Source organism: Lactuca serriola, chromosome 2 (assembly GCF_051521515.1).
Source record: "Lactuca serriola cultivar US96UC23 chromosome 2, Lser_US96UC23_V15, whole genome shotgun sequence".
In the NCBI taxonomy this organism is placed as follows: Eukaryota; Viridiplantae; Streptophyta; class Magnoliopsida; order Asterales; family Asteraceae; genus Lactuca; species Lactuca serriola.
In genome coordinates, this window is record NC_136409.1 from 181,674,233 (window position 1) to 181,689,462 (window position 15,230).

At 31.7% G+C, this 15,230-nt stretch overlaps 1 protein-coding gene across 1 annotated transcript; it reads left to right on the top strand.

Annotated features, from left to right (window-relative positions):
• The first annotated feature begins 10,527 nt into the window (after positions 1–10,527).
• Positions 10,528–12,518, top strand: LOC145087610 (F-box/kelch-repeat protein At5g15710-like). The gene is made up of 2 exons (XM_079025604.1): positions 10,528–10,664; positions 10,951–12,518. The coding sequence occupies exon 2, from the start codon at positions 10,963–10,965 to the stop codon at positions 12,280–12,282; it is 1,320 nt and encodes a 439-aa protein (XP_078881730.1). The 5' UTR covers positions 10,528–10,664; positions 10,951–10,962; the 3' UTR covers positions 12,283–12,518.
• Positions 12,519–15,230: the final 2,712 nt, after the last annotated feature.

Consider the following 15,230-nt stretch of genomic DNA (forward strand, 5'->3'; position numbering starts at 1 on the left):
CCTTAAGGCCATTTTCAGTTGTCCTTAAGAGTCCTTGAAGTTTTTTAAGTGTGACTTCCTCCTTGTTCATATGATAAGTCATACGAAACTTATCATAACTTGGAGGTAAGGAATGGAGAATGATATCAATCGCCATGTCCTCAAGGAAGTCAACATCGAGCTTTAGCAACCGGTCAACGAACCTTTGCATCTTCTGCAAGTGACTAGTGATGGGTTCACCATCCTTCATTCTGGTGGTTATCATGGAGGAGATAATTTCATACCTCTCTTGATGCGCACTCTGATGGTACCTATCCATCAGATCATGGTGCATCTCATAGGGGTAGAAATCTTCATAGGATTTTTGAAGTTCGGGAGTCATGTGGCCAACATGATGCAGGACACTTTAGTAGCATCCTTCTCATGTGCAACAAACTCCACAAACTCTTCAGGAGTAGCAGTGGCTTCATTCACAACCTTAAGCTCCCTGTCGAGGAAGTATTAATAAGTCACCCAAATGAAATATTAAGGCTATGATCCATCAAACTATTTATAGTTGGAAGAGGGATGTTGTAATCCAAGCTATAAAATATTTAAAGGTAGGTAAATGACGATTTACCAATTTCCACCATAAAAATGAAATGTTTTATTATTAGGTTTTATTGGATTTGAAACTCCTAGATCTTTTGAGATACATTGAACTTTTCAATGGCATGTTTGAATCTCGATTGTACCCTCTCAATTTTGTGACTGGGATGTCGAGGATCACAAACAAGGTGTGAATAACCATGCAAATTGACTTGGAACCCTTAACTATATTACCTAATCGATGTGCCGGTTAACCACACACGCTCCACCGATCTATAATAAAGTCAAGTTACCCTTTGTTACTCTTACTAGTCCTTATTAGTGTGTCGGTTAACCACACACGCTCCACTAACGACTTGGTAAGGTACAAAGTGTAATTTCATGGGTTAGCACCTATTTCACATTTTCCTAAAGTAATTAAGATTGGGAATTTATAATGTATAGTTACTTTATAATTTCATTATACTTTTAATGAGGATTAAGGTCTTATCCTACCTTTTTCAGCTAACGACCCTCCACCAGTCAAGGAAGCGGTGGGTGAGAGTGGACACCCATTAAACCACCATTTTATAGGCAGTAACCTTATACCCCCTTATAGACCGACTTCGTGAATAAGGCCTACTAATGGTAAGACTGTCATATTCTTATACATATCTATATAATTAAAATTATAATAATAGTATAAGGGTTGAATTTTAAACTTTTAAAATTCTAAGGTTTAATTTTGGAATTAAAGTATTTAAGTGTAAGACTTTACAAATTCCAAAACTTGAGGGCAAGTTTTGAAACTATTCCAAGACTTTTCAATTTGTAACTTATGAGTTTAATGGTTCATAAAAATGAAGACTCTTCATTTTATGAAACCTCTTATTCTTTAATGACAATTTTAAAGAAGTGACTTTTCGTTTTATGTAACCTATGTGTTTAATAATGGAATCTAAAAGAAAAAACTTTTGGTAATCCATAACTTGAGGACAAATTATGGATTCCATTAAAACACATAATGATCAAGAATTAAACTAACAAGCAAGTTACAAATAATTCCTATGATCTTCTAAACTCATAAGTTCATGAACATGCATATCAACAATTTCAAGAATCATAAATAAACCATATAAAACTTGAAATTTTGATAATAACCATTTATTTGGATGCGAAGAAACATTACCATAACATCAAAATCAAGTTTTAAGAACAAAAACACTTTGTGGTAATGATTCTAATCCAAAACAGGCCAAAAACTAATTTTTTTTTTCACTGAACAGTCACCACCTCGTGGTAAAATTTATCACCTCGTGGTAAACTCGCAGATTCCAAAAAAAAAAACAAATTTTCTTGCAAATTGCATCAAGTATCAAGAAAACAAACCTAGTCTCTGATACCACCGATTGGTTTTGAGCATTCTAACACTCTTATGGTGTACATGCAACCCTATAAACCTTGGATCTATGTTTTCTCTAATATACATGCAAATTTGATTTTTCCAAGGTTTACTTCCTAACTAGCATGGCATGGAGAACATGTAATATAAAAACTAGTAGAAGTACATACCTTTGTTGTTGCTTGAATTCCTTGATGACTTTGTGAGCCTAGCACCCCAAATGTTGTGCCTCAAATGCTTCACACAACACCCCAAGACTTGGAATAACTTGAGAGAATGTCACTAACAATCAAAATCAATTATGCCCTCTTAGAATCAACTAGTCTCCGATTTTGCTAGCCATAGGGTCCCTTTTACAGTGTTGTCACAATTAGGGTTTACACATGAATGCCCTTAATTGTCATGACTCTTCATTTTTAATGATCCATAGGTTTGTAACTCCCATGGACTATCCATGGATCTCCTAATGGGTTATAGCCCAACTTCATAAACCGTGGATCATTAGCCTACTATAAAAGAATAGATGATTGCCATAATCAACCCTATATATTTAATTAGTCTCATATTGATCACCAAACTAACTCTAAATTAATTCTTGATCAACACTAATTAAATAATACTATTATTAATATATTAGAACTTATAATATATTAATAACCATAAGTGTCCTTTCTCTCGTTTTGTCTATCCAAGTATTGCAATGCCATGCAACACAAATAGACCATGCCGGGTCAGATCAAGTACATACCAAATACAATTATGGACTTAGATACTATATCCAACAGAAGTTTGGGCCTGGGTTGTTAGGCCTCATGGCCCACTATGGAATAAAGTCTCTAGGCCTAAAACTGAGATTTAAAGTATTGGGCCTCCTGGGCCATAATGTGCCACTCAAAATTGCTTATTTTGGGCTAAGGATTTATTGGGCTTTCGATAAGGCCCATTTGAGGGCTTGGGCCCAATTCATAAAATTGGGCCATTGGTGGGCCACTTGAGGGTTGCAAAGACTATTTAGATTTGGGGCCTTTCATGTTATAGTGTTGGCCCCTAGGCATTGACCTAATTAGATAGGGGTAAAACGGTCATTTTACCCTAAGAAGAATTATTAGTTTTTGATTAAGTGTTATTGTGGTCATGATAGCTCGGGTAGTCATCGGAGTTACCGCTAGAGATTTATTACATTGAGATTATGCATTCAGCTTCACGAGGTGAGTTTTTTATCGTACAAACGATTGTCTTTGTGATAATTTTTGATATGTCATTGTCTGTTATGATTTATGTGCTTATTGTTATGTTATTATGTGGTGGTGGTAAGGGTGAAATAGTCCCTGTAACCGGTTGAAATAAACTGGAGGGTAGGTCAGGCACCTAGTGTCACAACTAGCAAATTAGGGTTAAGATTTTGGTCCTTGTGCGAGACAATTCCTCCGTGTAAACTTGTAATAACCCATTTAGTGAAATTGCAACTATGATGCCATTTAAAGCCATACTTTCATATATTGTTATTCAAGCCGAGACAACCTCGTTCAAGCCCAAAATTCGATCCAATAAGCCAAATACAATCATTTTTGGTCCATAGCCTAAGAAGTTCCGATCCAAATCCATTATTGGACCAAGACATCCTTACTGGGCCTTACTCGGCCGATAACTATTTATTTTGGTCTATTTGGGCCGAAAACCCCTACTTGGGCCCTAATGGGTCGAAAACTTTTGTTAATCATTATTATGGGCCTTTTGGGGGCCAAAAACATATACTAGTATCTTAGTTGGGCCGAGAGTTACTATTTTTGGTCCCTTTGAACCAAAAACCCTTGCTAAAGTTTAATGGGCCGAAAACCCTTTTGGGTCGAGGACCTCTCTTGGGTCGGTTGGCATATATATATATATATATATATATATATATATATATATATATATATATATATATATATATATATATATATATATATATATAAAAGGGGAAAAGAATGAATTAATCTATGCTTGCCACCTCCATATTACATAACATATAACAATGATAATTATCCTACATGCAGGTAGTTATTATCCAACATGTTTCAAGGATTGCTCCCCTCCCTTCTCTCTCTCTCTCTCTCTCTCTCTCTCTAAATTTGGCCGATCTCCCCCTACTCTCATTCACCACTTCATTTGCAACTTATTTCCTCCCAAGCTTTCAAGAGATTTCTCATCTTTTTCCTCTAAGAAATTATGGGTGTGTGGGTGTGTGTTCTTCAAGGAAGTTCTTCTCAAAGATAATAAGCTTGGTAAGCTATAAACTAAACTCCATTATTTTGTTTCAATTTATGCTAAGATCTTTCCCTTACACTCTTATTTTTCGTGAAAATGGATCTTAGAACAACCACCGTTTCGAGATCTCTCCAAGACCCAAGCTAGACTCGAAAATCCTCTTTCTTCTTCATCTACATTTCAAAGATCTCCAAGGTGAGATTCATACCATACTATTTTTCATGTTTTCAAACTCTTTGGGGGGGGGGGGGGGGATACAAGTCAAAGTTTCGGTTAACCATTGGATAACTGCATGGACCATTGTGTTGTATGTTTAAATTTTTGGGTTTTTACTTGAATATGAATTTTATCATATAGATCTTCATAAAAATCATGAGATAAGTGTTGTTAACACATATATTGTTTGAAAATTGTGAATATGGGGCTATAAACCCCAAAAATAACATAAACAAGTCTTGTGTGCAAACATGTATAACATAAACTTAATTTCCAGCCTTCCACAGAAAAGTAATATGTCATTCACGGACTGTTTTGACCACCTTGAATGTAATATTTTTTAAAACTGTTTTACATGAAAAAATTTCAGACCTTTCAAATGACTACTCTCACGCATTCATACATTTTTTCTACAATTTTTGGCGATTTTTACAAAACGGCCTATCATTTCAAGAATAATCTCGGACCACTCTATGAATATGAACAATTTCACACTGGTTTTTTGAGGCCATAAAAAATTATGAAAAAAATTGTGAACAAATTAGACTCAATTTCCAAACTCTCAGAGTTTACGGATCCAAATTTCGACTTACGATGATTTGCTATAATTTTTCTAAAAATAGGGATAGAAATGCCAAAAAACCAGAAAATTGTTTTAACTTACTAAAAGTGCTTATACTTGTGTTTAGATGTAAGTTTTAAAGGTTGTAACCTTTTGAAAACACCTAGACATGATAACTTGCATGTGCGTATACACTTGATCATGTGAATATTTTCAGTTACACCAGATATACTCAAGTCATTTTACAAGAAAGAGAAGTCATAGTTTACGTAAATCTGTTAAGACTCTTGTGAGACTCACCTTTAGTCGTACCTACCTAGCGTACGCGGTAAGTCCTATTAGTTATAACCAGAGTCTTCTAGAGGGAGAACGGGAGTTTGTGTATAGATATATACAGAGTTTACATCCCACACCTGAGTTGTTCGCTACAGCTAGACTAGACCAGTCTAGGGTGACAAATATGTTCAACGAAACCGACGCCTGAAGAGCGTCAAGACAGACACTCTGTCATATTAGTATGGTTATAGCAACTCACGTAGGGAATAACAACACCATTTTGGCTTACGGGAAACTTTACTTCGTTATTTTTATTAAAATAAATGAAACTATATATGCAAATGTCTATACACTATTCATTTTCAGCATGGTCTTAGGGTTTAAGACTACAACTCGTCATTAAGAAAATATTGGATTTTCTGGACACATTCATTTTTAGTCTACAAGGAAAAGACACATAGAGAGTAACAACATTATTTGGATTTATAAAGGATTTACACTCTACCAGTTTTTACAAAATACCAAACTATGTTTCGTATACTTTGTAAACTGATTTCACCACTCGGGTATTAGGGTTTTAAGACCACAACACCTTCTATATAGAAAACTAGGTGAATGCCCGCGCGTTGCGTAGAAACACCTATATAGTTAAAGTCTTTACAAATATATGATTTTTTAAATATAACAATAACGTTGTTGTTAAATTTGATATAATAATTTGTATATACTAAATTGATATAATATATTGATTATTTTGAATTATATGATAATATATACATTTATTATAACTTCATAATCTCATTCGTTTGAATGACTTCTACCCGCGAGTTACAAATGAATAAAATTAAATATAATATATAGTTTGATGTTATTTATAGTTGTTTTTATTGTTAATTAATTTTTTTAAAACTTATTTGCTTAATTTTTTAATTTCTATCATTATAATTATTTAAAACATCAAACATTGTTTTTATTTTTTATTTTAAAGCTAACAATATAATCATTTATATAAAGTTGTTTTTAACTATTGTTATTGTAAGTTATTTTAAGCTACTTATTTGGAAACTTTTAACGATTATAAAAATATATTCAAGAAATATTTTAGTTAAATTGAAATTACAATTTAGTTTTTGCTTTTATCACTACAATTTATCACTTTTAATTATTTACAAAATATTCTTTAGTTTTTTTTAAATGGAACTGAAATTTATATTTGAGTTGACATTGTAATGCGCAGAAACACCTATATAGTTGTAGTCTTTATATATATATATATACACACACACATATATATACATATATATACATATATATATATATATATATATATATATATATATATATATATATATATATATACTAAAGTATAACATTAACGATGTTGTTAAATTTGATATAATAATTCGTATATTAATTTGATATAATATATTGATTATTTTGAATTATATGATAATATATAAATCTATTATAGCGTTATAATCTCAATCGTTTGAATGACTTCTACTCGCGAGTTACACATCAATAAAATTAAATATTATATATGGTTTAATATTATTTATAGTTGTTATTTTTAACTAATTTTTTAAAATTTATTTGCTTGATGTTTTAATTTCTATTATTATAATTATTTAAAACATCATCCATTATTTTTTGATTTTAAAGGTAACAATATAATCATTTATATAGAGTTATTTTTAACTATTGTTATTATAAGTTATTTTAAGCTACTTATTTGAAAAGTTTTAACGATTATATAAATATATTTAGGAACTATTTTAGCTAAACTAATATTACAATTTAGTTTTTGCATTTATCACTATAATTTATCACTTCTAACTATTTACAAAATATTATTTGGTTTTTTTAGTGGAACTGAACATTATATTTAAGTTGACACTGTAATGTTATATTTAAATTAACAATTTAAGTATTTTGTCCAAACTGTTCAAAAATTACAACTTTAAAATGATAATGGTTTACATGCAACAACATTTTAAATCTAATAAATTAAGTATAATATGTTAAAATTTAAAGACATAACTTTATAAATAGAAGTAAAGATATTATTTTAAAATTGAAATTTAGTCTATTTATGATTACACTTTAGGTTTGATATTTATTTAACATTATTAACCAACTTACAATCATTATTAGAAATACACTACAATTTATCACTTTTAACTATTTATAAAATAATCTTTGGGTTGTTTAAATTAAATAAAATTTATATTTAAGTTGAGCCTATAATGTTACATTTTAATTAATAATTTAAGTATTTTATACAAATTGTTCAAAAATTATACCTTTAAAATGATAATGGTTTACATCCAACAATATAGTAAAACTAATAAATTAAGTATAATATGTTAAAAGTTAAAAAGCATAATTTTATAAGTAGAATTAAATATATTATTTTAATATTGAAATTTAGTTTATATATGAATACACTTTAGATTTGATATTTATTTAACCTAATTACCAAATTATAATTATTATTATAAAGAAATTGAAAAGTCATGGGAGTTTCAAATGAATGTGGTGAAAGGAAAAAAGAATGGGGGTTTCAAATGCATGAGATTCAAAAAAAAATGCTAGGTTTATAAGTATGTATGATATGATATAGGATTTTCTGGGGATATACTATTTTCAAATATAAACAAAGGATGATAAAGGACATGCATGCAATTATACACGGTTTTAGAACGAGACTCACAAACTATTTCTTTTATAGAAAATATTGGATTTTCTGGAGTTTTAAAACTTATTATAAGCAACGATATTACAAAGTTTTTCGTACAAACATGCTTATGAACTCACCAACATTCTATGTCGACGCTTGTCAAAACGACTTGTATTCTCAGGGACTCAGGGAACAGGTACTCGAGCCTTGGATCTGGATTATTTTCCTACAAACATGCTTATGAACTCACCAACATTCTATGTTGACGCTTGTCAAAACAACTTGTATTCTCAGGGACTCAGGGAACAGGTACTCAAGCCTTGGATCTGGATTATTTTACTACCTTTTGAGCAATCCTACTTTATGTTATTTTTGTGTAATTGTTAAACAAGTACAATTTGTAAAACAATGAATGTTGGTATATTGTAATGTATGATGTTTGGTTGCTATGTTGGTATATTGTACATGATGTTGGTATATTGTAATGTATGATGTTGGTATATTCAATTGTTATGATACTGTACATGAAGTTATCTTCCCCGGACGTTTTCGCCGTCCTGGTTCGGGGGTGTGACACCTAGATATGCCTGGCATGGTAGGTCAAGCACCTAGATATGTTTGACAGGGTAGGTCGGGCACCCAGATATGCCTGACAGGGTAGGTCGGGCACCCAAATATGCATGACAATATGTGTTTATGTGGTATGATGGGGGAACTCACTAAGCTTTGTGTTTACGGTTTTCAATTTTGGTTTCAGGTACCTCTTCTTCGAAGGGAAAGGAGCCGGCATGATTGCAGCACATCACACCATTATTCTGCACATGAGATTCTTGGGAGATATACTCCGATGATGTTCTATTGTGACATGTTTTGATTATTCACATTTGGTTTTGTTATGAGATGACACGATGAATGTTTTTAACACTAATGGTTTCTTTAATACTTGCTTAAAAATGAAATTTTTGGTCTCAATTTTTCGGGATGTTACATTTAATGATTTCTAATACAACTCCACAATTGAGGAATCACGTGGAGTTAAGAAATGGAAGGAATAGGATACATGGATTCACTTCCACTTGCTCGATTCTTGTTCCTCTTGCAAATCCTTGATGAATCTCCTGGCTCAAAGCTCCCAAATTCATTTCCAAGGACTCTCAATTGAGTTGGGGTTGAGAAATGAGGTAAAAATGCCGATTGTAACCCTAATAAAGATCTGATCTTGTCGTATTGTACGCGTCGTGTAACTCGTATGGACGCATCGAGTTCTTTATTAATTTGTGACTTGTCATCACACTTTGAGCATGGAGTGTATTAGTGTAATACTCTAACTATGTGTCATGTAGCTCAGAGTAGGATACCCTTTTCTTGTTATAGCAACATACTTCACCGTTCGACGTTAAACATCATCTATAGGTTGTGTGACACCGGATTACTCGTCATGTAGTATGTACCAAATTGCCCTTTTACATCGCAATTCACATGCAATCTCATCGTTCAAATTTGTAGGGATGTTACAAAGATTTTTCATTATTAATAAAATTTTGTATAATTCTATTGCCATATTCAAGAAAATCATTTTATTTCATAAGTTTCAATCATTTTTGTCGGCATTAAATTCAAAAATTCATTTTTCTTTAATATTTTCGATCAATTCCATATTTTTTAAATATATTTGACATACTAGGTGTGAGACTCATGTATTACATGAGTTTATTTTAAAAAAAAATTAAATATAAAATTTTAACAATTTGAAAAGTTTGAATTTAAAGAAAAATCTTTTAAATTATTAAAATTAATGAAACTTTAATGTATTAGATACATTACATATATAAACCATTTTTAATAAATACCTTACATATATATTATCTTACATATTAAATGTGGAATTTTAATTTAATAAAATGAAAAATACAATAAAATGACAAGTGGAAAATAGAAAATTTAAAAATGTTAGAAAATATCATGTGTCCAAACGAAGGAGAAGAGAACATATGGCCAAAAAAACCTTCATTTATTATAATAGATTTCATTTTTTTTATCACTTCACAAATAAAATACAAGATGGTCGTGAGTCTCTCATTGTTATTCTTCAACGCCCTTTATATATTTGAAAATATAATCGAACTTCTTGTGTGGAAATTCTTCGTTTTCTGATGATCATGAAATGAGTTAAGTTGTCTTCGAAATTATAATCAAACCCTTCATATGTATCACAGGATGTGGCAACCTATTCACACTTTTCAAACTCGTTGGATCGAATAATAGGCATTTCTTATAAAAGTAAAAATAAAAAAGTCATTAAGTTGATGTTATACATAAGATGTTAGGCGAGAGAGTAATAACAACATTTATAAAAGAAAAAGAAAACTAGATTGGAGAATTTATAAAATTTAATATTAATAAATTGAAAATTATTTTTTATTTTCTCATATAAAAATATCCAAACAAAAAGATAATAATTACTGGAAGTATTTCAACCCTTTCTTTTATCTCCTTATTTACCTCATAAGATAAGATGTCGCTGTACAGTACATTTTCTGGGATGAATTGTAGTCAGAAAATGCCTTACATGAATTGTATATACCACTAGCGACAAAAAGCGAATGTAAGCTACAGAAGCCTTTGTCTGAAAAATCCAAAGAAATATAGAATGGATGCTAGGGCTTCCCAGTTGGTGAAGGAACTCCGTTATCCGATGAACCCTTCAATAAAACACCTAACCGATTTCACCAAAGGTAACCTCTGATTAATAATGTTCCAACTCTTCGTTTTCCTTTTATTTACTCTTCACTTTGATACGCCTACCTAACTGGGAAACAAGGATCCCATTTTGAATCTGAGAATCTAGGGTTTTCCACGTTCAATTTCATGAATCCACAATCGAGTTAAACCAGCTTGTTAGATCTTTGTGTACAAATGATCCTCCCGTTGGTTACTGATTACAAAAAAAAAACATGGGTCTTGACTCTTGAGTGTGTTTCTTAGTCTGTTGAAGCATTGATTATAGATTTGGGTTTTTAGGTTGTTGAAACGATGGTCGTAGGGAGTGGCGACGCTTCTGACTCTAGGTCAACAGATTCACCTGCTGAATCCGCGAGAACTGGTTCTTCTCATGAAGAGGATGAGGGGAGGCAATTAAGTTATTTTGGGGGAAGTTGCTCAAGAAATACTAGCCCAATTGGTCGGGGACTAGGGTTGAGGAACACTAGCCCATCTAGACAGAAGGCGATTAAGACAAAACCCAGAGGTCTAGATGAAGAAATGATTGCTACATTCCCAAAAGCTCCACACCCAGATGTTCATATGGAAGATAACATATGGGCTATGCTACCTGAAGACCTACTGAATGAAATACTAGCTAGGGTTCCACCTTTCATGATCTTCCGACTCCGTTCCGTTTGCAAACGTTGGAATTCAATCTTACAAGACAACAGTTTTCTCAAATTCCATTCCCAAGTTCCCTCCCATGGCCCTTGCCTTCTCACATTCTGGAAGAATTCACAAACACCACAATGCTCTGTTTTCAGCTTGCCATTGAAACAATGGTACAAAATCCCTTTCACATTCTTACCTCAATGGGCATTCTGGCTTGTTGGATCTTCAGGAGGACTTGTCTGTTTCTCAGGTCTGGATGGCTTAACTTTCAGAACATTAATCTGTAATCCCCTGACACAAAGCTGGAGAACACTACCAAGTATGCATTATAATCAACAACGACAGTTAATTATGGTGGTTGATAGAAAGAAACGCTCTTTCAAAGTCATAGCTGCTAGTGATATCTATGGTGACAGATCACTTCCAACTGAAGTATACGATTCAAAGGCCGACAGTTGGTCGCTTCACCAAACCATGCCAGCTGTCAATCTTTGTTCATCAAAGATGGCATTTTGTGACTCGAGGTTATATTTGGAAACAATTTCACCTCTTGGGTTGATGATGTATCAGTTGGATGCGGGGTATTGGGAACATATTCCAGCAAGGTTTCCAAGATCTTTATTGGATGGGTATTTGGTTGCGGGGACACAGAAGCGTTTGTTTTTGGTTGGAAGAATCGGTCTTTATAGTACTCTTCAGAGTATGAGAATTTGGGAATTGGATCATGCAAAAGTGATTTGGATTGAAATAAGCAGAATGCCACCAAGATACTTTAGAGCTCTGTTGAGGTTATCAGCAGAGAGATTTGAGTGTTTTGGACAGGATAATCTCATCTGTTTTACATCTTGGAATCAAGGGAAAGGTTTGCTGTTTGATGTTGATAAAAAGGTATGGTCTTGGATTGCTGGATGTGCTCTACAGTCGTATAACAGTCAAGTCTGTTTCTATGAGCCGCGATTTGATGCTTCAATCTACTGAGCTTGTAAACAGAAGGCCATTTTGGTCAATTTGCTAGAGGCAGCATTACAGGTGCCAAAACAAGTGGTAGATCCTTCTGGGATGGTGGCTGCAACCTGCATGCTTAATTTTTGGTCTGCCTGAGATGAATTTATTGGGATGGGGACACACAAATTTAGAGGAATTTTCATTTTTAAAACTGTTGTATACTTGTTAAATCCGGTTTAATAGTTTATACATGGAAGTTTCCTTCTTCATGTTATTGTTCATCCTTTAGAAATCTTCATGTGAGGCTGTTTTGTTTTGGGTACTTGGCCCATGTGGAGTGTTGGATGGATCTTTGATGTCAAATTTGAGAGGTCTATCTATGTCGTGGGGTGGACAAAACCCGGGCCTTTGACAGTTTATAACATGTCTACCGGGCCAATCCTAAATATTTTAACAGGTCCTGTCAATACAATTCTTAACAGGTGTAACCGGGCCTATAGCCTATTATCGGACCCTGTTAAATAAATAAATAAATAAAATCGGGATTATTCTTTGGAACATATTATTCTTTTGAGGGAAATTTTCAAAAGAGCCATTACATTTTTAACATTTTATACGAAAAACAATGAACTTTTTTTTTTTTCAGAAAAAGCCGTTCATATATACAGAAACACTTTCATTATTTTTTTTTCTTCCAAGAACACAATTTTTTTCACTGGATGAAATTGGTTCATATTTTCTAAAGTTTACATGGATAAAACTTAATAATGCGATACATATGTGATCAATATATGTCCATACAAGCAAACACTGGAGTATTTAATTAGGTTTTCCTTTTTTTTTCACTGATTGATCAGCCTTCCTATGACCAGCTCTTTGTTTGTTTGGAGCAGTCTTTTGTTAGGTCTATTTTTTTTTATGAGTAGTGATTTGTACATAACAATTTTTTTCTATACACAACTTATGTTTTGTGGAGTTGTACAATACAACATTTTAAAACACATTGTTATATATGAAGAAATTTTTTTGTGTATGAATCAATTCCTTTTTTTTATAGACGTAAGATCGTTACAACTTTTATCTTATAGCTAATCAAAGAGAAATCATGACCAACACTATTAAATCGAACCTAAGCAAAAACATCATTACCGAATTCATTTTCACTAATTCTCTTTGGCATAGGCTTTTTACTCTTCAACTCCTAATAAATATCATAAATAGATCTTTTTGTAATATACATTTCCTAATGGAGGGTCAATCTATTAAAAAAAAAATTAACCCTTTGTTGCATCATACACATAAACCATATAACTTACATAAGTTATAATATTTATTCTGAAATTCAAACAATTTCAATTGTTTACCTATTAAGATACCAATAAAACTTTCTTAATGGTTTAATTATTTGTCTATGAATACATTGGGGTGTAATAAAACAAGACAACTCATGAGATACTCAAGATCAACTCGAAATCAAAATCTTCCTAACTTCAAGATGAGTCTCGAGCTCGAACTACTCGAGTATTTGAATACTTATCCCACAAAGTTCACGAGCTTAATTGAGCTTGATTATATTGACATTTTTACAGGGGCGGACCTAGGGGTGGTCCACGGTGGCACCGGCAACCCCTAACTTTTCCGACCGCAGTGGAAAATTTTTCGAGAATTTTTGAATTTTTGAATTTTTTCTACTACCGTGCAACCCCTATTGTAAAATTTTGCGTCCGCCCCTGCATTTTTACCCTTTATTTTTATTCATGTTTATATAGTCGAGAAGCAACTTGAGCTTAATATATTTACATGCAATTAGTAGTGTTGATCATGTATGTAATGTTGGTTATGATTGTTTGTTTTGTTTTGCATCAAATCAAGTATTGTAGCAACCTAAGATATTAAAAAATAATAATAAATAAATCTATATCTATATCTTTTATATCTATCTAATAAATGAATAGTTTTAATCTCTTTTTGACGAGTGTCATTTTAATACAACTCCCATTAATATTATGTTATGTGTCATGTAGATATATTAGGCAACTCATTTCAAAATTCAAATTTATATTTTTTAATTATATGTTAAATTTGAAGTTATAATAACTTTAAATTTTTGATATATCTCTTAATTAATAATTTATTTAAAACAATTGATTAATAATTATAAATTTTATTATAAAAATTTAATTAATTTTATAACCGTGATTTTCAAAGTTATAAACTAGTAAATAAAATAAATAAAAAGACATAAGATCCCTAATCTTGTGTTTGAAACCATGACAAGAATGTGGTCATCGATTAGTGAAAAAGGTAGACCTAATTAGTACATATTTTGCTATATTTGTCTCACATCAATAAAGTTAATATTAACATTAAAATTTTGTTTTATTGATTTTTTTTCAATATCATTGTTCTCTTAAAACCTTTATAAATATAAATTATTTTTTGTAAAAAAAATAATGTTTTTTTCAGATAAAATTTTAGAAGTATAACTTTCTTTTTGTTTCCTTTAGAAATACAAAAAACTTTAAAACTCTAAAAATATTGTTCTCTCACAATACAAATTTTCTAGTCTCTGTTAGAGTATCCAGAAGAGTTAAACCATTATCATAGCTTATTATTTTTGTTACATAAGATTTCGGCTAACTTCATTTTTAAAATAGATCCTTCTTTGAATATTATCTCTAATGCAGGAGCTTCACTTTAACAATTACAAATTTATTACTATCTATTTGAAATATGTTTACTATGTAGTTTTAATAAATAAAATACGATAAAATAAATGTTTAGTTCTGTATAATTAAAAAATTTAAGAGGTTGAGGGAAGATTAGTGGTTGATATCAACCTCAAAAAGATAAGTCGCCATCATCTTCGCCTTTCTCTAACTTGGATACAATTACAGAGGGTGTTGATAAACCTTCGGCTCCCCTTAGTTAATAATTTATAAATTATAATTGGTAAGGAATTTGTAGCAAATTGAATACAC